Source organism: Hypanus sabinus, chromosome 13, assembly GCF_030144855.1.
Source record: "Hypanus sabinus isolate sHypSab1 chromosome 13, sHypSab1.hap1, whole genome shotgun sequence".
NCBI classification, from domain to species: Eukaryota; Metazoa; Chordata; class Chondrichthyes; order Myliobatiformes; family Dasyatidae; genus Hypanus; species Hypanus sabinus.
Window position 1 is genome coordinate 41056446 of NC_082718.1, and position 23942 is coordinate 41080387.

The 23942-nt window shown below is 41.3% G+C and overlaps 1 protein-coding gene and 1 long non-coding RNA gene across 2 annotated transcripts; one reads left to right on the plus strand and one right to left on the minus strand.

Moving 5' to 3' along the window:
• Positions 1-2564: 2564 nt before the first annotated feature.
• On the minus strand, positions 2565-18257 carry LOC132403794 (uncharacterized). Its single transcript, XR_009515346.1, has 6 exons — positions 18155-18257; positions 16210-16293; positions 15497-15528; positions 10941-11232; positions 4217-4352; positions 2565-3101 (listed from the first exon to the last, which is right to left on the minus strand). It is a non-coding gene; the product is annotated as an uncharacterized LOC132403794 (long non-coding RNA).
• Positions 17081-21991, plus strand: LOC132403793 (fibroblast growth factor 23-like). Its single transcript, XM_059987483.1, has 3 exons — positions 17081-18526; positions 19193-19296; positions 19862-21991. Exons 1-3 carry the CDS (start codon positions 18295-18297, stop codon positions 20147-20149), a joined length of 624 nt encoding a protein of 207 aa, XP_059843466.1. The 5' UTR covers positions 17081-18294; the 3' UTR covers positions 20150-21991.
• Positions 21992-23942: the final 1951 nt, after the last annotated feature.

A 23942-nucleotide genomic window follows, 5' to 3' on the forward strand; every position in this document is an offset into this window, starting at 1 on the left:
TTGTTTTAAATTAATATTCATGAATACCTTTTCTAATTGCTATTTTTCTATTTTAAAATAATATTTTGAGTATCAGGATAAGTAGGGTTTAGGAAAATAAAGCTCCGTTGTACTCAACAGTTTCATGTCTTTCTAGACATAAAAGTATCATTTATTGGAAGCCAGCGGCCTAGCTGAGGTCTAATACATCAGTGCGATCCCTGGAAATTCTTAATGTTCAGACCATGTCCATGATCTATCTACTTTTTCCTCACCATACACGAGAGGAGAGTATTTTTCCTTGTGTGACTGAGTTAATGAGTTCAGCTATTTGCCTGCTAATAAAGGAATGCTGAATTCACGCTGTCATCTAAATCTTAACTCTTTCATTACGAATGTTTTGAAGTGGAACACTGTAAGGCATCACAGGTTTGGAGATTAACAGTGCTCAGTACATAATTAACAACTATTAATCTGAAACAAAGATTTGGCAAGAAGACCGGAGAAATTATCCGTTCAAGTGAAATTCTGCATCGGTAATGATTTGGACTTCTTTGGGACCCTTTCTCTGCTGTCCTGTGATATGGCACCTCGGTGTCTGACCAAGGCTTTGGATGAGAATTGAGACGTTGCGGTGACGTTAATCAATTTTAGATTTTGCCTGACGGGAGCATAAACTGCGCGCTCAGTACAGTAAATTCATGTTTTAAAACAGGTAAATACATAAAGTAAATGAATTCTGCAGACAATTTTAATCTTACGTTATGACATTTTGTTACCTTAATAAATTCTATTTTTATTAACATCCGGATTCACGCACTCCATGTGACTTTGTATGTAGTTATTCTGCTTAAAACTGAAATGCAACACACAATATACTAACCACATAACCACAAAAATAAAATCTAAAAAAAACAATATGGAGTATTAGGTTAAAATGTTGGGTGTTTGGTTTAATAATATTTGTGATTAATGGGCTCATGTACTTAATATGGAATTTGTATTACATTAATAGATAGTATTAGATATGTTTAATATACTGTGCATTTTTCATTATTCGTAGGTTAATATTTAAATATGTTGTTAGAGTGATTGTACTGGGATTAATGGTTTAAATTAATATATCACATTAGTTAATTGTAAATGATTGTGATTAAAGTAATGGCTGCATCACTGTTCATTAAATTTAAATTTGATTAATGAGAATTTGGTTTAAACTCAACATGTGGCTGCTGCAACTCTACATTAAACATCAATGTAACTAAACGGTGGTTACAAAGGCACGTGGAGATGTTTCTGATAAAGTCTGCATACCTTATTGTCACAGAAGCTTTCTAATTGCAGTTTACATTTCAGCAAATACTGGAATACAATTTTTATGTACAATACACTATAATTATGAAACTGTAGTATTCATGGAAATTACTGATTTCCATCTAGTGTTTCCCTGGTTGAATTTAATCCTTTAGCGACCAATGATATTTGCACATTTTGTTAAGCTAATATATAATGTTTTGTACTCAGTGGAGAAGACTGCCCTTTGATGAAAAAAAATCAACCTTTCAAATGATTTTGAATATGCTTTTCATTAAAAAAATTAAGATCAATATTTTGTCCTTGGTAACTTCAATGTATTATTCAGGAAATGGAGCTTTGTGTCTTCACCTATTTATTCTATAAGATAGGCGCATAATATAAAGAATGTAATGACATAATTCTTCGGAACTCTGGGGGGAACACAGTAGATTGATTTCAGAAAAGGCTATGAATATTCTTATTTATGTCCTATAATTTCAAATGAAATATAAACCAAAATAATATAGTATGGTTAATGTTCAAAATTGTCATATATTTTATTTAATCTAAAAAGAATTGATTTGAATCCTATTATAAGAGCTATCACTGCATAATAAAAACTGAAATCTTTCAAAATTGTATTGTTTAATGACCTTATACGCCTTGCTATTGTCTTTACAATTGTCCAAAATGTATTATTGAAACAATTATTGAACAATTTCAGTGCATAATACTTAGCATTAAAAAAAACTTTATCTTTCATTAGTAATATAGATTCCTCACTCTTCTATATCACAGCGTTTGGTAAATCGTTAAGCCTGGGTTATGCAAGTAATTTCCTTGGACTGATACTCTGCATGTTGCATATGAAACAATGAATGAGTAATTACTCATTGTTATTTATTAATTTCCAGAATGAATGCAAATATAGGGGGAAGTTCCTGCATAAAAGTTACAATTCCCAAGAAATGAGAATTTACAGTAAACAAGCAAGGAAGTGGAAAAGGAAAATGTATCTCTCCCATGAGCTGACATTTCAAACTTTATAGAGGACACTGAATAGAATGCAAGGGGAAATAGCTCGGCAGAATGAGCTGATATGCAACATTGAAATCCTAAACAACAAAATGTGAAGTAAAATATTTTGATGGTGGAATGAGGAGAGGTAACATCACCAAAATACAGTCATACAGAATCTGCAACAACACAGGGACATGAGTCATCACATCCAAAATTCAAAGTACATTTATTATCAAAATATATATATGATTCATTTTCTTGCAGGCATTCAAGAAATACAACAGAATCTATGAAAAACTACACAAAAGCCTGACAATGTGTAAACATCAAATTGAGCAAATACAAAAAGTCAAATAATTATTAAATAAACAGATAGATAGATAGATAAATTGGTGGCTGGGTAGCATTGAGAACATGTAGAGTCCTTGAAAGTGAGTCCATAGGTTATGGAATTGTTTCAGTGTAGAGGTGAGTGAAGTTACCCACGCTGATTCAGCAGCCTGATGGTTGAAGGGTAATAACTGTTCATGAAGCTGGTGGTGTACGATCCAAGGCTATTGCACTTCTTTTTATGATAGCAGCTAGAAGAGAGCATGGCCTGGATGGTAGAGATCCTTGATGATGGATGCTTCTTTTTTGTGGCAGCACTCCTTATACCTGTGTTCAATGGCTGAGGAGGTCTTTTGCATGTGGCATCCAATTATTGTCACCACACGTTAAAATCCATTTATTTATCTGTGAGAGGGTCCATATCAGATTTGAGGAATGGTTTCAGGGTCGGTGCATTTCAATCTCATATCCTTGGACTGAAGAAAGTTGAGAGATAGAGGTAGTCACTTTACAATAGTTAAGAGTAAAGAAACTGCTTACTAGGGAATTATTTGAAAGTTGGGACAGCCATTCAGAGTGAAGGAAAAGAGAGGTGATAATAGGAAACGCACATTCTACAAAGACCATGGAACCAGATTCAATCTTTCCAAATTAAATTGGATGGGTTATTGACACAAAGGGAAAGAACAGACAAATGGGACTGATGAGAGCTGCTCAAGGAATTCATGAATTACACACCTTGCCCTGTGCCACCAAGATTCTATGATTAAATGTTATAAAAAGAACAAATACAAAAATGAGATACACAGCAAATCTGAATCTTTGAAATTAAATGTTAATATTAAATCAAGATTATAGATTTAGACAAATATGGATTATGTATGTAGAAACTATTTCCAAAATGAAAACATTAATGCAAATATACTGTACTTTGGACACTTTTCCATAGAAATCAGATAAGCTATCACTCATTTTTATGCACGAATCCTCTATAGAATCAATTTTGCACATGTCTTTAACACAAACACATTATCACATGGCTGTATCTGAGCATATCCAGTTTTGAAAATATTTCGTGCAATAATAATTTTTCTAGCATTATTTGTACATATGATAGTCTCATAACATACTCAGCACTCTTTATGGCATTCTGTCAGAAAATGGATCTTGGTTTCCTTCAGATGCTTTGATTTCCTCCCATTTCCCAAAACCATCTGGTAGGCAAATTACCTACTCATGTAGGTTAATAGCAAAACAAAATTCACTCAATGAGCAGCACAGGTTCCGATCAACTTGGGTTCAATCCTGATCGTTGGAGAATTTCACCAGTTTTTTTGTGGGTGCCATAATAGGGCATTATTAAGCAAATAATTAGATAAAACTCATCCCCAAGCATCTGAAAGACATTTTTCAAATAATTTAATTTTTAATTTTTCTGAAGATGTATCCAAATAGCCTCTTTCTGTGTTGGTGCAAGGATGTAAGAAACTTTGTCTCTACTTTCAGTTTCAGCAAAAAACTAAACCTGCAGCAAGCGATCAAGCAGACATAAATGAATGAAGTTTTGCTCTCTGTTCTCTGCTTTACCAACCTTACACATATACTGTTGTCTCATCAGGCTTCAGACCCTGTGGCCTTCTAAGGACATGTGTATCTTCTGTGCCCCTCCTCCATGGTAGACTGATGTGGCTAATGTTGAGAATATACGTCAAGGCACCCACAGCTTCCTAGAGGTCAGAGAAGGAATGATGTGGTAACTGGGGAAGCAGAAGCTTGATACATTCTATTGGTAAAGTTTGCCAATCCTTTGTGGTGGCATAACTAATTGAAGGAATAAAATTGGTGGAACAGACAGTAAAATCCAATTCCCAGGCACTTGGAAGATATTTTTCCAATAAATAATTTAAAATTTTTCTCATGACATATTAGTCCAGTTACATAATCGTATTTAGTTTGTTCATTCATTACATGCTGTGTTGTATGACTTAGGCAATCATGGTCTCTCCATGACCGTGAATGCTCTTGGTAAATTTTTCTACAGAACTGGTTTGCCATTGCCTTCTTCTGGCCAGTGTCTTTAAAGACGGGTGACCCCAGCCATTATCAATACTCTACAGAGATTGACTGCCTGGTGTCTGTGGTCATGTAACCAGGACTTGTGATATGCTCCAGTTGCTCATATGATCATCCACCACCTGCTCCCATGGCTTCAAGTGACCCTGATTGGGGGCTAAGCAGATGCTACGCTTTGCCCAAGGACAACTTCAAGGCTAGCAAAGGGAAGGAGCGCCTTACACCTCCTTTGGTAGAGACCTATCTCCACCCTGACACCCACATTTATATTGTTTCATAAAACTTATATTTGCCAAAAAAATCAATTCTAATTACTCTTCTGCAGGGACTTTGAGAAACAGCACAGATTCTTATGAGCTCAAGGATCTTATTGACATTTTCATCATCATTCAATGGCATTTCGTGAACCTTTATTTAACCCAATTACTTATAGTTTCTTTTCACTCACACCTTTTGCTCTAGCACACAAAGGAATTTAAACTGCGCACAAAAGGCTGTCGCCGTCCACCTCGTCGGCATGTTAAGTATATTTCACAATTGTACACAATCACATTTCACTTTTTCCAGTTTCTAATGCGGGCGGTGTTGACAACGTGAAGTTCATGATAATTCATCTGCAGATTTTAGAACTGGCTTACTTGTACGCACAGTGGTTATTACAAATTGGGGGGATCAATGTTTTCAGGGATCTACTGTTATTGGACCAGCATCTACAACCTTTAAGGAAGGGTAGTGTGCCAGCTTCTTCAACTGCTGTAATCATTCTGGTGATAGTTCTCTGGGACTGGTGAGAAATTTTCACCCCATCAACAAGGCAGAGACAGTGATAGAGCCCATCATATTACAGGAAAGGTACCAGCATGGATAGAAAATTTGCTGGTTGGCAGGAGGCAAAGAGTGGGAATAAAGGGAGCCTATTATGATTAGCTGTCAGTAACTAGTCATGTTCTGTGCCTGATGTCCATGCCCTTTTTTGGTGGTAGGAGTTGCATGTTTGGGAAATGCTGTTACAGCAGCCTTGAAAAGTAGCTACACCAGATTTTGTAGATGGTAAGCAGTACAAATACTTGAAAAATAAAAGCCTCATCCCAGCTCTAATCCTTCGTTCTTATTTTAAATCTGAACCCCTTGAGTCCTTCCTCTTTATTCTGTCCAGGCCCTTCATAAATTTGCAGTACAAATGCTGTACAAAAGTCTCTGGAACATATACAGTATCCAGGTAGTGTGCCTGAGACTCTCTCTCTCTATTATTTATACATGTAAGACTATTGCACAGTACAATACCTTATCTAATTAAATCTTCCCCTGTTCCTACACTTCCAGAAATGAATAGCTGCAGTGGAAGCAATCTTTCCTCATAGCTATAACTCTTCAATCTTGGCAACAACATTTCCTCTGTACTTTGACATAATCACATCTCTCCTGTAATACGGTAATCGGCTCTGTACAGAGAACTCAAGCTAATTAACTAATGTTGACTGGTCTGGCATAAATACCCTCCCTTCTCTGCTGGAGGAACTCACCAGGTCTAGTATTCTTGTTTCAGATGATAAAAATAATGTTTCCACGTAGCTCTTTGTTAACATGTCCTGCTACCTTTACAGACCGGTGAGCATGCATTCCAAAGCCCACACTCCTAAATACCACCCCCACCCCCATTTATGGTGAGTTCCCTTGCTTTGTTAGACCACACCAAATGATTATTACCTCACACTGCTCTGGATAAATTCCATTTGCCACTTTTCTACTCCAGTCGATTAGGTCATCTATTGTCCTGCCATTTAAAGATTTCCTCCTCACTATTAACCACTTTCTATTTTTATACCACCTCCAAATGTCTTCATCATCTTGTCTGTATTTAACTTAAAAGTCATTAATTTACATTGCAGAGGACATGAGAGCCCATTGAAAGCTGATTGCCAATGCTTGGTTTCTGCAACAAAGCCAAACAGTTTACAGAATTATCTCAATGTACAATTGCACGGTATTAGAAAATAAACAAACCTGCCTCAGACCTGAATGACCTTACCAACCACAACCATGTAATAAGTTAAATGAAAACTTGCAGAGTTATTAAATTTGAGATGTGTGCTTTTTAAATTCTGGTTGTTAGCAGGTAAGAACAAAATGGATACTCTGGATGCCTTTCAAAATATTATTATAAAATATTATGGCTGGAGATCTGCAAATTGGCAAGAACCCCAAGAATGTTTTGGGAAACAGCTGATGAGTCCCTCAATGCCAGATACCTACTGCAGTATCTATGCTGCTGATCTTACTAAGTGTCTGGTCTATAATAGCTCCCCCAGGGTGTTGATGGTAGAGGAGGTGGCTATAATAATACCTCTTGTTGGATTTGTTCATTGTCTGACACTTGCATGACATGTTTGCCCATGCCTGAATGCTGATTTGGGAACACCAATAATCACAACTAAGAGAATTTCCCCAAATTGGCCATGGACGTCAGTTTTACCAGAGTGCCTTGATAGAAATTCTACTCTTTGATCCATAAGTGAAGTGTGGAATCACATCTTGTTGCTAAAAGCCAAACAGAATACGGAACCAGAGTACGAATGAGCAGGTTAGCTGACAGCATATGATGCTTGGTATTACTGTTAACATCTCAAATCACTTTGCTGAACATGAACATGGACAGTTGGATCAATGTATCTGTACTTTTTTAGGGTTAATCTGGGCATTTTCCACATAATCTGGTAGTTGGCACTGTTGCAGCAGTACCGGAACAGTAGGCAAGATTGGTTTTATAGACAATAGGTGCAGAAGTAGACCATTCCACCCTTCAAGCCTGCACCGCCATTTTGAGATCATGGCTGATCAACTACTATCAGTACCCGGTTCCTGCCTTGTCCCCATATCCCTTGATTCCCCTATCCATAAGATGCCTATCTAGCTCCTTCTTGAAAGCATCCAGAGAATTGGCCTCCACTACCTTCCGAGGCAGTGCATTCCAGACCCCCACAACTCTCTGGGAGAAGAAGTTCTTCCTTAACTCTGACCTAAATGACCTACCCCTTATTCTCAAACCATGCCCTCTGGTACTGGACTCTCCCAGCATCTGGAACGTATTTCCTGCCTCTATCTTGTCCAATCCCTTAATAATCTTATATGTTTCAATCAGATCCCCTCTCAATCTCCTTAATTCCAGCATATACAAGCCCAGTCTCTCTAACCTCTCTGCGTAAGACAGTCCAGACATCCCAGGAATTAACCTCGTGAATCTACGCTGCACTTCCTCTACAGCCAGGATGTCCTTCCTTAACCCTGGAGACCAAAACTGTACACAATACTCCAGGTGTGGTCCCACCAGGGCTCTGTACAAATGCAAGAGGATTTCCTTGCTCTTGTACTCAATTCCCTTTGTAATAAAGGCCAACATTCGATTAGCCTTCTTCACTGCCTGCTGCACTTGCTCATTCACCTTCAGTGCCTGATGAACAAGGACTCCTAGATCTCTTTGTATTTCTCCCTTACCTAACTCTATACCTTTCAAATAATAATCTGCGTTCCTGTTCTTACTCCCAAAGTGGATAACCTCACACTTATTCACATTAAACGTCATCTGCCAAGTATCTGCCCACTCACCCAGCCTATCCAAGTCACCCTGAATTCTCCTAACATCCTCATCACATGTCACACTGCCACCCAGCTTAGTATCATCAGCAAATTTGCTGATGTTATTTTCAATGCCTTCATCCAAATCATTGACGTAAATTGTAAACAGCTGTGGTCCCAATACCGAACCCTGTGGCACCCCACTAGTCACCACCTGCCATTCTGAGAAACACTCATTCACCGCTACCCTTTGCTTTCTATCTGCCAACGCCAACCAGTTTTCTATCCATGTCAATGTCTTCTCCCCCGATGCTCTGAGCTATGATTTTACCCTCCAGTCTTCTATGTGGGACCTTATCAAATGCCTTCTGAAAATCGAGGTACACTACATCCACTGGATCTCCCCCGTCTAACTTCCTGGTTACATCCTCGAAAAACTCCAACAGATTAGTCAAGCATGATTTACCCTTGGTAAATCCATGCTGGCTTGGCCCAATCCTATCACTGCTATCTAGACATGCCACTATTTCATCCTTAATAATGGACTCTAGCATCTTCCCCACCACTGATGTCAGGTTGACAGGTTGATAGTTCTCTGTTTTCTCCCTCCCTCCTTTCTTAAAAAGTGGGATAACATTAGCCATTCTCCAATCCTCAGGAACTGATCCTGAATCTAAGGAACATTGGAAAATGATTACCAATGCATCCACAATTTCCAGAGCCACCTCCTTTAGTACCCTAGGATGCAGACCATCTGGACCTGGGGATTTGTCAGCCTTCAGTCCCATCAGTCTTCTCATCACCGTTTCCTTCCTAATGTCAATCTGTTTCATTTCCTCTGTTACCCTATGTCCTTGGCCCATCCAAACATCTGGGAGATTGCTTGTGTCTTCCTTAGTGAAAACAGATCTAAAGTACTCATTAAATTCTTCTGCCATTTCTCTGTTTCCCATAACAATTTCACCCAATTCATTCTTCAAGGGGCCAACATTGTTCTTAACTATCTTCTTTCTCTTCACATACCTAAAAAAACTTTTGCTATCTTCCTTTATATTCCTGGCTAGCTTGCGTTCGTACCTCATTTTTACTCCCCGTATTGTCTTTTTAGTTAAGTTCTGTTGTTCCTTAAAAACTTCCCAATCATCTGTCCTCCCACTCATCTTAGCTCTGTCATACTTACTTTTTTTTAATGCTATGCAATCTCTGACTTCCTTTGTCAACCACTGTGGCCCCTTTCCCCCCTTTGAAATCTTCCTTCTCTGGGGGATGAACTGATTTTGCACCTTGTTCATTATTCCCAAGAATACCTGCCATTGCTGTTCCACTGTCTTTTCTGCTAGGCTATCCATCCAGTCAACTTTGGCCAGCTCCTCCCTCATGGCTCCATAGTTTCCCCTGTTCAACTGCAACACTGACACCTCCGAGCTGTCCTTATCCTTCTCAAATTGCAGATAAAAACTTATCATATTATGATCACTACCTCCTAATGGCTCCTTCACTGCAAGATCACTTATCAAATCCTGTTCATTACATAACACTAAATCCAGAATAGTCTTGTCCCTGGTCGGCTCTCGTACAAGCTGTTCCAAGAATGCATCCTGTAGGCACTCTACAAACTCCCTATCCTGTGGTCTAGCACCAACCTGATTCTCCCAGTTCACCTGCATGTTGAAATCCCCCATAACTACTGCGATATTACCTTTGCCACATGCCAATGTTAACTCCCTATTCAACTTGCACCCAATATCCATGCTACTGTTTGGTGGCCTGTAGACAACACTCATTTGGGTCCTTTTGCCCTTACTGTTCCTCAATTCTATCCACATAGACTCTACTTCTCCTGACCCTATGTCCCCCCTTGCAAAGGACTGAATCTCATTCCTCACCAACAGGGCCACCCCACCCCCTCTGCCCACATTTCTGTCCCTACGATAGCACGTATACCCTTGTACATTCATTTCCCGGGTCTGATCTCCCTGCAGCCATGTCTCCGTTATCCCAACAACATCATAGTTACTCATTCGCACCTGAGCTTCAAGCTCATCCACCTTATTTCTGACACTTTGTGCATTCAGATATAGAATTTTTAGCCCATTTCTCCTCTCTCTGTTTGAATCGCTGCCTATTGTGCTTAACCCAGCTCCCCAAACTCCCATCAGGCTATACGTCCCTAGAATTTTGTTGTCCTTCCTAAATTTACTTATTCTTTCAACACATTTAACTCCATGTTCCGTCAGACCATCCCTCTGTACATGTGTCCTCCTTATCACTTGTTCCGCCTCACCTTTCTCTACTACACACTTAATATTCCGGAACCGTGTAGTCCCCACCTGTCCTTTATTCTTCCTCTCGCTATCCTCTCTCACATTCTGGATCCCCGCCCCCTGCAAATTTAGTTTAAACCCCCCCAAGAAACCTAATCCTTCAGTGCTGTGTGTGGGATGTTGGATTGTTCATGCCCATTACTAGATTTTGTGCCCTCAGCATTTCTCAATATTATGTGTTTGAGGTTTGGTCCTGTGGTGGTGGAAAACTGAAATAGCTCATTCACGTAACGTGTCTAGAACATCAAAGAGCTCAGCACAGGAATAGGCCCTTCGGCCCATCATGTTTTGCCAAACTAATTACGCTAATGATTGGCTGATTGTTGCAAATTCTTCAGCACTGACCTTTGATAATCACACTCTGGGCTTCTCCATTGCTGAGGATTGGGATGTTCTCGCAGTATCCTCCCCATGTTAGGTGTTGATTGACTACCACCATTCGCTCCTGAGTGCATCTACAGAGGTCTGAACTGTGGGTCTTGGTATTGCTTAGCTCAAGTGGCTCCTGCTGTTCAGCTTGCAAATCACCTTGTGCCTCACCATTATCAAGTTGGCTACTAGTTTGTAGCGACACCTGAAACACTTTCTGGCATGGGTTTCTGCATTCTTCATTGAATCAGGAATGGTAGAGGGAAACCTATGTAAGAAATCAGATATAAAAACAGATAAGGTATTCAACAAGTTACTTCTAATGATTCTATGGTTTACTCTCTCCATTGATGCTGCCCGCCCTTTTGAGTATTGCGTGTTTTTTTTTTGCTTTTGTCCTTTGTATTGGTTTGCTTAACATCTGCTGCAAACCTGGCCTGGTGGTCATGTCCATCAGAACTCAGTCTACGCAGTCAATGGTGGTACCACTAAACTACTCTGGATTAGAGTTAGATGTTTCCCACCTGAAGCGTATCCTTTACTTTGTTACTCTCATGATTTCTCCAAGTGTTGGTCTACATGGAGCTGCACTGATTCATCAATAATGATAGGCGGTAATCGGATGGGAAGTATTGACACGTTGTGGTAGCCTAGTGGCTGGCACAATGCTTTACAGTACCAGCGGCCCTGGTTCAATTCCCGTCACTTGTCTGTCCCTGCGACCACCTGGGTTTCCTATGGGTGCTCCGGTTTCCTCCCACAGTCCAAAGATGTACCAGTTGATAGGTTAATTGGTCTTTGTAAATTGTCCCTTGATTAGGCTAGGGTTAAATCGGAGGTTTCTGGGTGGTGCAGCTTGAAGAGTGGTAAGGACCTATTCCTCACTGTATATCAATAAATAAATAATATTTCCTTACTGATTTTTTGAGCAGATTCCATGAAACATTGTTAGCTCTAGGGTTAATATTTATCACCATCTAGGGTTGCTACCTCCTGTGCTGTCACTCCAGTGGGTTTGTTCTGCCTTTATTATTGCCCAAAACTGGATGCAACTGGGATGCCTGATAGTTTGGGAACAAACAATACGCTCTTGCTTATTATTTCTGTACATCTGCTATAAGTGAATGGACCCCACACTTCCTGTGGCGAGCTTTGATACCTCTTCAATCCACGGCAATGCACAGCTATTCAGTTAAATCAGTATTAACTTACTTTTGTATAATGGTAGAAAATAAAGAGTATCCTATTTTAGTGACTCATCTTATTTGAGTTAAACAAGATGCTTTTCCACATGCTTCCAGCTTTCAACAGTAAAAATCTCCATGGCTTTCCTATATTCACATATCAGGTGACAGCAAGTCATTTCCTTTGGTCTTCTCCTTCTTGTCCCAACTGCTCAGACTGGCTTCTTCTCCCTTTGTCCTGTCTTGGATTGACAAGAAGGTTTACTAATCAAACAATGATAGAGTATCCTTTTCCATTGAAACTAATGGCTAACAGGAAGGGACACTGCATTTCCCTGACGGTGTGAATATTCGTTGGGATTCTTGAAGTGAGACAAGTTCTCCCTTGTTTGTGGTAATCCAGGATGTCAATATTGCAGTCTGACCATCACATCCTGAAAACTTCTGCGAACAGTCACCTTGCTGTCCAAACCCTTGTGACCATTATTCTTTCATACTCCATCCCCTAGAAAGTTATCTATTTCCAAATCCTTCCTATATGAACATAGTCTGAATATGATAGAACATATGTGAATAACAAACTTAGAATTGTTCAGGCAACAGGTTTCTCCCAATGAACTATTCTTAAGTACATCACAAACAGCAGTTCCTATATTCAGAATCACCATCAGGTTTAATATTACTGGTATATGTTGGAAATTATTTTAGTGACAAATATTTTATATATATGTGTTCTTACTGTAATTCATAGTCCTTTCTCTATTATTATCTACTGCATTGTACTATTGGCACAAAGTCAACAAATTTCACAACATATGCCATTGAGTGTGTGTTTTCAGGCTCTGATACCTCCTCTCTGATGGTAGCAATGAGAAGAGGACAAGTCCTGGGTGATGGGGGGGGGGGTCTTTAATTATTGATGCTTCCTTTTTGAGGCATTGCTCCTGCATACATCATTGTTTTTTAGTCATTCATTTGATTTCTGATGTAGAATGAAGGAATGCTTTACAGGAAATCTTAGGAAATTAGTTTCCAGTCCACGCAGTAAAATATGACATCATTTTCTATTCATTGATTTGAAGAGCAGTAACATGACCCTTACTGAGGCCCAGTGCCAAAATCTCAGACACCTCCCCTTACCTACCCCTCGAACATGACCCCACTAGGAAACACCAGGCCATTGTCTCTTACGCCATCACCAACCATATTGACTCTGGGGATCTCCCATCCACTGCCACCAACCTCAACGTTCCCGCACCCGGCACCTCCTCTTTCTACCTCCTACCCAAAATCTACAAACCTGCTTGTCCAGGTAACCCATTGTTTCAGCTTGTTCCTGCTGCACTGAACTCATATCAACATACCTCGACTCTGTCTTACTCCCCTCCCCGCCCCCGTTCAGTCATGTCCCACCTACATCCATAACACCTCACACACTCTTGATCTTTTCAAGGATTTCAGGTTCCCTGGCCCCCATCATTTTACTTTCACTATGGATGCCCAGTCCCTATACACCATCATCCCTCACCAGGAAGGCCTCAAAGCTCTCCGTTTCCACCCTCCAGCACCACCCTCCTCCGCCGAGTGGAACTTGTCCTCACTCCCCACTTCCGTCAGACAAAAGGTGTAGCCATGGGCACTCGCATGGGTCCCAGTTATGCCTCCTTCTTTGTTGGCTATGTGTAACAGTCTATGTTGCTGCCCTACACTGGTGATCTTCCCGCACTTTTCCTGCGCTGCATCGGCGACTGCATTGGTGCCGCTTCCCGCACCCTTGCTGAACTCGTCGATTTCATCCACTTTGCCTCCAACTTCCACCCGGCCTTCAATTTCACCTGGTCCGTTTCGGACACTTCCCTTTCTCGATCTCCGGAGACAGCTTATCCACCGAGGTCTATTATAAACTGAAGGACTCTCACAGCTACCTGGACTATACCTCGTCCCACTCTGTTACTTGTAAAAACGCCACCCCCGTCTCTCAATTCCTCCATCTCCACCACATCTGCTCTCAGGATGAGACGCGCTCCTTTTTCAAAGAAGGGGGCTTCCCTTCCTCCGCCTTCAAAGCCGCCCTCAACCGCATCTCTTCCATTTCACGCACGTCTGCTCTTACCCCATTCTCCCACCACCCTACCAGGGATAGGGTTCCTCTTTCCTCACCTACCACCCCACCAGCCTCCGCGTCCAGCACATAATTCTCCGAAACTGCCGCCACATCCAACGGGATCCCATCACCAAGCACATCTACCCCCCCCCCACCCACCCCTGCTTTCCACAGGGATCGCCCCTTGTCCATTCGTCCCTCCCCACTGATCCCCCCTCCTGGCACTTACCCTTGCAAGCGAAACAAGTGCTACACCTGCCTCTAGACCTCCTCCCTCACTACCATTCAGGGTCCCAAACAGACCTTCCAGGTGAGGCAACACTTCACCGGTGAGTCTGTTACTGTGTACGGCCTTCTGTATATCGGTGATTGTGGGACCGCTTCGCCGAGCATCTACTTTCCGTCCACCAGAATGAGCGGGATTTCCCAGTGGCCACCCATTTTAATTCCACTTCCCATTCCCATTCTGACATGTCAGTCTGTGGACTCCTCAACTGTTGCGATGAGGCCACGCTCAGGTTGGAAGAGCAACACCTTATATTCCGTCTGAGTAGCCTCCAACCTGATGGCATGAACATCGATTTCTCTAACTTCTGGTAATGCCTCCACCAAACCCCCCTCACCATTTCCCACCTCCTTGTCCCTCTCTCATGTTATCTCCTTGCCCGCCCATCGCCCCCGTCTGGGGCTCCTCCTCCCCCTTCCTTCTTTCTTCCATGGCCGGCTGTCTCTTTCACCAATCAACTTAAAATGCAGAAGCCAGAAGGCACCCACTCAATGATTCAGGAACTGCTTCTACCCCTCTGTCATCCAATTTCTAAATGGACATTCCACCCATGAATGCTACCTCACCTTTTAAAAATTTCTGTTATTGCACTACTTATTTAACTACTTAATATATGTGTATATATTTACTGTGATTCCGTTTTTCCCCTATATGATCATGTATTGTTGCCGCAAAGTTAGCAAATTTCATGACATATGCCAGTGATGTGACAACACAAAATGCTGGTGGAACACAGCAGGCCAGGCAGCTTCTATAGGAAGAAGCGCTGTCGACGTTTCGGGCCGAGACCCTTCGTCAGGACTGAGCATCAGCATCTGCAAATTTCCTTGTGTTTTCAAGTGATGTTAAACCTGATTCTGAAAACATTGTTTAACACAGTTTAGGATACCTGATTACACTAAAAAATCACTGTACTTAACAAGGGTTACTTGTGGTTCAGAATGAATTGCCGCTGTACCTTCTGAGGCCACTGTTGATGAGTCCAAAGTTCTGTTGACAAATAATGAGGCAAAAATCAATGCTCTGAATGTGAAATAAAATAGCTCAAATGACTAGGATTATATTTCTTTTTAAAGGGAAGACTCCAATGATTTTAAAATGAGACAGATCGAGATGCTAAATTGCAGAAATGTCTTCCCACTAATTAAAAATGTATGGAATAAACTGAGTATCAATTGAAATTTTGATGGGTACGAACAGTGGGTAATGGAATACTTTGCTGAAATTGGCTATTAAAGTATGGATGATAGAATAGATCTGCTTTCTTTTCATTGGACCTGGGAATAATTTAGTTCATCTGAAGAGTGAAACATTAATAAAGTTAAAGTCCCCCCAGTGTTGTAATTATTAACCAACACTGTTTTGCATCAGATTTCTGTTTGCACTATAGAATTAACTAGATTTCTGAAATATAAGATTATTTGGCTTTTAAAGAAATGCCAGGTGGTTTTACTTGGAATTTATTCTATTCCACGTTCATGGCGATAAATTTCAGTATTTTGAGGAGAACGCTTAGTGCCAAAGGAAAGGAGTTGGCTATTTCGTTCTTTGGACTATTCCCCTATTCACTGGGTCTGCGGCGGTTCTGTGACTTACGTGAATGTTTGCATTTTGGTCAACATATATTCCATGACTACAGACGGTGGGAGGCATTTGATACAATTTATTTACCCAGAGTCACTGCCAGCCGTCACGGGCTGCTGGAGTTTTGGAGAAAAGGTCCGTCTTGAACAGCAAGGTCTTGTTCAGGTAGCTCTGAAAAAGTGCAAACTGATTCACTTTGACAGTAAGTTGTTTCACAATGCAAGTTATTGTCCTTACTGTCTTGCACAGTGCCATATAGTAATAGCTTTAAAAGTGCATTGACTAGCAGAATGATGACTTCCAACGCGGCAAACTATGCAGCCTTAATATCTGATTTACAGGCATCAAAACCCTAATAAGGTGATCAAAAACGCTAATGTGCTTTATTTTAATTTGACGTGATAAAATGATAGCGAAAATATAACCAAGTTGTTTCCCCCGTTTTAGATTTTATTTAAATCTAAATAAATGAGCTTAATAAATTTATATGAGCTTCCTGTAGAAGTAGTAGAGGCCAGTTCAGTTGTGTCATTTAAGGTAAAATTGGATAGGTATATGGACTGGAAAGGAGTGGAGGGTTATGGGCTGAGTGCGGGTAGGTGGGACTAGGTGAGATTAAGAGTTCGGCACGGACTAGGAGGGCCGAGATGGCCTGTTTCCGTGCTGTGATTGTTATATGGTTATATGGTTAAATGTATGTCAGAAATTGCCTTTTTCGGGAGGCAGTGACTGACACCTTTGGGCATCTTGAGGGGTTGGAAAATGTTGAAACGACCACGACGGATATCACAGTGCGACCCCTCGTGGGCGTTTTAAAGAAGTATAACTCATTTATACCGATATATCAAAGAATTGTGGGACCCCGTCGTTTTCAAAATAATTTTTTGATGAAACGGCTCACTTAAAGGTGGACAATAAATACATTTGATCTACAGTATTTATTTAATGTTTATACATTTATGTGGTCTGAATCGACGTTATTTAAGGTACGTCCATTAGGTCAATGTTCATTTCCACTCTACAGACTTCGGAAAATTTGTTGACCTTCCCGGAATCTCTGCCGTCCATTCCAGGTTTCTGGAAATGACACACGTATGAACTGGCCGACTCGCCGGCATTCTGGAGGCTCACGTGCACCGTGTCGGAGGGAAGATGTCGCGGATCGGTGCTCCGTGCTGCAGGAGGCGGGACACGTGGCTCTCCCTGTGGGGATTGGAAAAGTCGGTGGCAAAGTTTCGTTTACATGGAAATGAGCTGCAGATTTATGTGTCCCGTACGCAGTGCCTACAGCAGGAGGCACTTCCTGGTTCTAACATCTGCTGCTGGTGAAAATGAAAGAAACTCCAGCGTTCAGTGAAAGAACGGTTAACGATCCCGAGAGTGGTGAAATCGGCTTCAATTTACCCTTTCACCCAGACAAAATATAACATATTTTTGCAGAGTAGTCAGTTTATCAGAAGAGCAAAATTAAGTAATTGCTTTAATGTCATTTTATGTAGAAGCCTGGCGTTGGAGTTAGTACAATTACATATTCATTCGCTCTATTCCGGGCCTCTGCGATTGGAAAGCTAATTGCCTACATTATTAAGTCACGACTTCTATAACAAGGAGATTATCCCTGGAGATTAGGCGAAGCGTTTAAAGTGACGCAGAAGTGCTAAGGGTGAGGGATGTCCTCAATAAACCGATAACCCAACTGGAGAAAAGAGGTTACAGTTGGAAAAAGGATGGTCAGAAGTAAAATTGTGTTGGAAAAGCAAGCGCCGTGTTGTTGAAGGAGACGGTCGCAGGTGCCTGGTAACCCTGTCAGAGAGTGAAATTTTACAACCTGGGTATAAAGTTGTCACAAAGTTCGCCCAGCTGCGGTCTGTGCTGAAGAGTTAGCTCTGACTGCATCGCCATCACCCATTCCAACTTTGCCAATTAACGAACACCCACTGTGCCCTCCCCTGGCCCTCCTCTAGGACGAGTGCCTCGCAATGAACCTGATGCAAAAACCCACAACCTCATCCAAGGCTGTCACATCACTCACTGGCTTTTTGCCGGGGTTTAAGGTGATTCTGATGTCATTTGCTGGGTTGACTTTAAAAGCCGCGCGATGGGTTCAGGGCCGGAAGAACGATCCGGGTTGCGACCAGGAGAAGGGTCGAGCTCTGAACTCGCAGCTCCAGCATGGGCGCCAGCTTCATCCACCACGCTCTTGTGATACTGCAGCTCGCCGCTGCCCTCGGCTCCTCACTGGGCAGATACACTCCCCTGGTCAGGCTTGATATAGATTCAGGACCCCAACAGGACTGGGGTCAGCAGATCCGATTCAAGCACCTGTACGTGGAAGGCAACAACAAGCACTTGCAAATCAACCCCGATGGACACATCGACAGCTCACACACTCAGAACTTTTACAGTAAGTTAATGTTTCAATGGAGAACTTACACGTTCCGACAACTTATCCTTAAATGTTTCATCTCCCTTAAAAATATCTTAAATTCCTCCTGCTTATGTGGTCGAAAATATTACACTCGGCTAACTGCCGACAGAATGTATAATTTAGTTGACCGGCTGTTACCAATTTTATCGAACTCATCGGGGCAATGCAGACGGATGAGATCCTTTTTCCGATTGGAAACGCACCTCTTCCCCGAATGCTTGTGCTTGCCCAGTTTTTTTTTCCTGTGATAAATAAAGTAAGTCACTTTGCACGAAGTATATTTGTTTTTTTAATCGATCTTGTCTGTATTCTATGTCATGCCTCGCGATTCCATCACTAAGATTTGTAGCTATTAAGAAGGAAGTCGGTTTGAAAGTTTAGCTGTGTTTCTTAACGTGTTCAGTGGATGCAGGATTCTTTGTTGGACAGTACTGCCGTTGCCAACTGACTCAACCATATGATCAGAGAAAAAGGGCCATTGAGCCGTCTGCCTGTCCTAAATTTTTGAAAATGTTCTCCATTTTCCCTTGCCCCTTCATCTGTTTGTCCTCCTTTATCCCCGCGTGAAACCAAGGTTTGACTCACTTGCTGGGTTGTACGAGGGAACTTTCTAACGGAGCCCTGTTTCTCGTTGGGTTTCAGCTCTGGTGGAGATCAAAGCGGTGGAGCCTGGACAGGTGGTGATCCGAGGGGTGAGGACAGGCCGGTACCTGTGCATGGACGCTTGGGGACACATCTTTGGATCGGTGAGTCCCCTAGTACTTGTTCCCTTAGGTCGTCTCACCTCTCCTCTACACACCGAAGTGAAAACCAATCGTATGTTTTACAAGACTGTCAGAAGCGCGTTAGAGCGCAGTAGGAGGACACTCGGCCCATCGCGTCCGCGTCCTGGCAGTACAACTCTTCAGTTCTACCACCCATACCCATTCTCCAACGCACTGCAATGTACTCCCCCCACTTCATGCCACTCTGTTACATCTGTCACCGTCCGCCCTTGACCACTCCGCCAGTGAGGACGGTCGCCCGCTATCCACTCGCTCCAGACCTCGTCGTCGTTCATATTTTAAAATCTGATCTCCCGTCGGCTTTCTCCAAAGGAAGTAGTCCCAGGCTGTACAGCCGAGGAGTTGTATACGTTGATAATAAATAAATGACCCTTCTAAACCTTATGAACTGGCATCCCTCATCCCAAGGGCCACAGTTGTTAAATCTCCCCTAACCCTTTCCGCTGCCCCACATCCTTCTTCCGGTGCAGGATGCTCCAGCAGAGGCCGGGCTGTAATATATTTTCCTCATTTTGTTTTTGTATAGACAACCTACCGTGAAGACGATTGCAACTTCAACGAGGAGCAGTTGGAAACGTTTTACAACGTGTATCACTCGCCGAGGCACAAGAAGGTGCTTTCTCTGAGTGTGGACAAGCATCCGTACAACCCCGACAGAGAAATGCCTCCTCTTTCTATGTTTTTGCCTCGAGAAAACGAGTTGCCTACCCCTACGCACAGCAGGCGGGCACCGGAGATGGTGACTAACGACCCCTTTCAGATGAGGTCCGTACAGCAGGCAAGTTCTAAACAGCTCAGAGTTAGCAGAGGGTAAAGGGACGTTCCCGCCGTTTCAAGGGTTTAAAAATCCGATCTCTGCGATGACATAGGTCAAAAGTACCGTTCCTTGGGTTCGATTCTGCTTAATAATTACCTTGCACGGCCAACTTAGTTCGGAATGGAAAAGAAACGTAATCATAGGCGCGGGCCAGCTGAAGGACTGCTGGCACAGTTAAGGCAGGAGATGGCGGTGGGTTGAAGCGGTCCTTAATTAATCGTGCTACGACCACAAAGATTCCGTTGGAATATTCAGTTGTGTTTTACGCGCTTCCAGGACCTTAATTTCAATCACTCTCTCTGCTGTTTATTTGATACATTGGTCGGCTTTTGTGTGTAAGAAAAAACAAATGCCTTTTACCAGTTTAGTCGAAATCCTGTTTAAAGTATTGCTGACATTCTTCCCATTACTATGTACAAGGCCGCCTTTCAGATGTGACCCTTCCAAGTTTCCGGAAACTTATTCATATCTCTGAACTCATCGCCTTCTCGGTGCCCTGCCTAAGAATTTCGAATTTCTCCTGAGGAGAAATGGGTGTGGTACTCCAACCAAAGCAAATGGAAGAGTAATCAGCTCGTTCTCTGCATTGACCTTTATAAGACGTTTAGTGGCCTGTGCATTTTAATAAGCCTTACAGACACTTTGGCTTAATTTGCGGTGACTTTAAACCATTGAGGAATTTGTATGACGCCCATTCCTCCCTTCCTTCATTCGGTGGCCTGCCCCACTCACACATTAACTCCAACTCCTTCCAATGACTTCATAGACTTGATATTTTTGGAATATGTGGCTACTGTGCCTTGAGGAACCTGAACCAGCTTGTCAACATCAGCCAGCAGTGGCATTAGTCTCAATACTATGGCCTGGCTATCACGCAACCCTTCAACCTTGACATAACCTCTCCAGCCAGCACAGACTTTTTGTACTCTTCAACTCCTCTCTTTTCATGTCCTGCCTATCTTAAAGTTTGAATTGAACTCATTGCTTTCTGTGCAAGGCTTTGTCAGATGTCTCTGGAATCCTTTGAAATCAAACTAAAACCCTTGGATTGCTGCTTCTCAAAAGGGGGCAGAATGAGCAGATTCTTTCCCTTCCAAATCCCAGTGGGGTGAATGGCCTTCCCATCTTGGGATGCTTCCTAATTTAATAGATATTGGAGATCAGAAGGACAATGTAAATGCTTTTTATTTCACATATGCAAATAACTTGAATCACTCCTGCATATAAAGTAGGCTAATCTCATGCATGGAATTGTATTGCCTACTCTGAATTATCTATTTATTTAAATTATTGCTGTCAATATTTATATTTATATGTATATGCAACTACTTTTTATAAGAAGTTTTTTAACTTAAGTGGTGATTTGTATGATGGTGATAATAAAGCAATAAAAGAAAATAAATGTTCAGTATTGGAATTTTCCATTTCAAAGATTCAAAGCACATTTATCGAAGAACATATAAATTATACTCTTGAAATTTTTCTGCTTAAAGGCAACCACAGAGCAAGGAATCCAAATAGCCCAATATAAAAAGACCAAAAGCTACTGTGCAGAGAAAAAGAGAGAAAATAAAACACACATCATGCAAACAGTAGAAGCAAATCAACAGCATACTGAACTATGCATTTGTTTGAATACAAACGTTTGTAATTACTCAAGGACCCTTGATAGTAATTTAATATTGTAATCCAATTAACTAAATGGACAGTTTGCCATTGATAGCTTTTAACAGCACTGCTCTGAATAAACTGTAATTAAGTACATCCTTCAAACTCTATTAGCTTATATTTTTGTCAATAATTTCCTTGGGGCAAAAATCTTGAAACTCGTAATACAACACCAGAATGCAATCTCATGCCTTCTGTTAATGAAGAGAGTCTTCCCTTAATCAGAATCAGGTTTGATATCTCTGGCATATGACATGAAAATTGTTCTCTTTGTGGCAGCAGTACAATGCAATGTGTAATAATAGAAAAGATGTGAGTTATAGTAGGTGTGTGTATATATAGAATAGTTAAATTGATCAGTGTAAAAATAGAAATAAGAAGTAGTGAGGTAATAAAAACTGGGAATTACAGTAAGTACAGAAGCTTGAAGGAACAGACCCAATGATTCAGTAATAGTTGCTTCCCCTCTGCCATCTGATTTCTGAATGGACATTGAACTCACTACCCTTTTATTTCTATTTTTGCAATACTTATTTAACTACTTAATATACATATACTTACTGTAATTCTGTTTTTTCTCTATCATTATGTACTGCATTGTAGAGCTACCACAAAGTTAACAAATTTCACAACATTTGTCGGTAATATTAAACCTGATTCTGATTCTGATATATTAAATAGTTAAATTAAATACGTAGTGCAAAAATGTAGTGAGGTTGTGGTCATCAGTTCAAAGTCTATTCAGAAATCAGGTGGGCAGAGGGAAAGAAGCTTTTCCTGAATTACTGAATGTGTACCTCCTTCCAGATGGTAACAATGAGAGCAAGGAATGACCTGGCTGATGGGGGTCCTTAATGATGGATGCTGCCTTTCTGAGGCATTGCTCCTTGAAGATGTCCTGGATACGATGGAGGCCTGCGCCCAATGGAGCTGACTAAGTTTACAACTCTCCGCAGCTTATTTTGATCCTGCGCAGTTGCCCCCTCCCATAACAGACGGTGATGTAGTCAGTTTGACTGCTCTGCATGGTACATCTAGAAATTTGTGGGTGTAGAAAGTTTAGTTATTTAGTGGGTGTGTGGCTTATTTTATTTATTTAGAGAATCAGTGTGGAGCAGGCCCTTCTGGCCCAATGAGCCACACCACCCAACGACCCGTTCATTTAACACTAGACTAATCACAGGACAATTTGCAATGACCAATTAACCTACTAACCAGTCCATCTTTGGACTGTGGAAGGAAACCCGGCCACCCAGAGGAAACCCACATGGTCATAAGGAGAAGGTACATACTCCTTATAGGTGGGTCCAACACCGAACTCCAGAATGCCTTTACATATTTGTAATATTTGCATATTACATCATGCAAAATATCACTCAGTTTTAAATCTCTTGCATGTTACCCTTCCCAGAAGGGGTTGGAGAGGATATAAATTATTTTGTGTATTTTCAAGCAGGAACTGTCCAGCATTACTGAGGAATGACACCAATTAACAAGGTTTGAAGTATGTAAACAAAATGCACATCTTTGTAATAAAACTACTCATTCCCGTTCATTGCAATATTTAGCCATTTTATCAAAAGTTTTCAATATGACATTGACAGGATTTTTACTGGAAAGTTTCGCAAAACCTGTTTCAATCATCTTGCCAATGCAAACAGGGATAGTCTTGATTTCTATCCCATAACTGCAATGACTGAGATAAACGGCGAGGCTGGATTGCTTGAGAGGTTTGCTGGGTTGCTATAAAAATATGACACCCATTTCATCTCCTGCACTATTGATTCCAATCAAAGGTATACCTTTAGCTTAGAAGCCGCTGTAATAATTTGCAATAAGTCTTCCATAAGAATTTTAAAATATGAAAATTGATATTGACTTTTGGGCTTGTGTAGAAACAGTACCATCATGCTTAAAGCAGGGGTTCCCAACTCTTTATTATGCTATGGATCCCTACCATTAACCAAGGGGTCCATGGACCCCAGGTTGGGAACTCCTGGCTTAAAGTATTTTGATTTATTACCAATTGAGTTCACTTAGATCTTCTACATGAAAAGGGTGATTATTATACAGGAAGGAACACTTTTCCTGTCCCATAACAAGGTGATAAAAGAACATCTAC

Coding starts and splice junctions, on each gene's coding strand:
- LOC132403793 (XM_059987483.1), top strand. CDS start 18,295: ATGGGCGCCAGCTTCATCCACCACGCTCTTGTGATACTGCAGCTCGCC. Junction 18,527..19,192: donor ACACACTCAGAACTTTTACA/GTAAGTTAATGT, acceptor GTTGGGTTTCAG/CTCTGGTGGAGATCAAAGCG. Junction 19,297..19,861: donor GGGGACACATCTTTGGATCG/GTGAGTCCCCTA, acceptor GTTTTTGTATAG/ACAACCTACCGTGAAGACGA.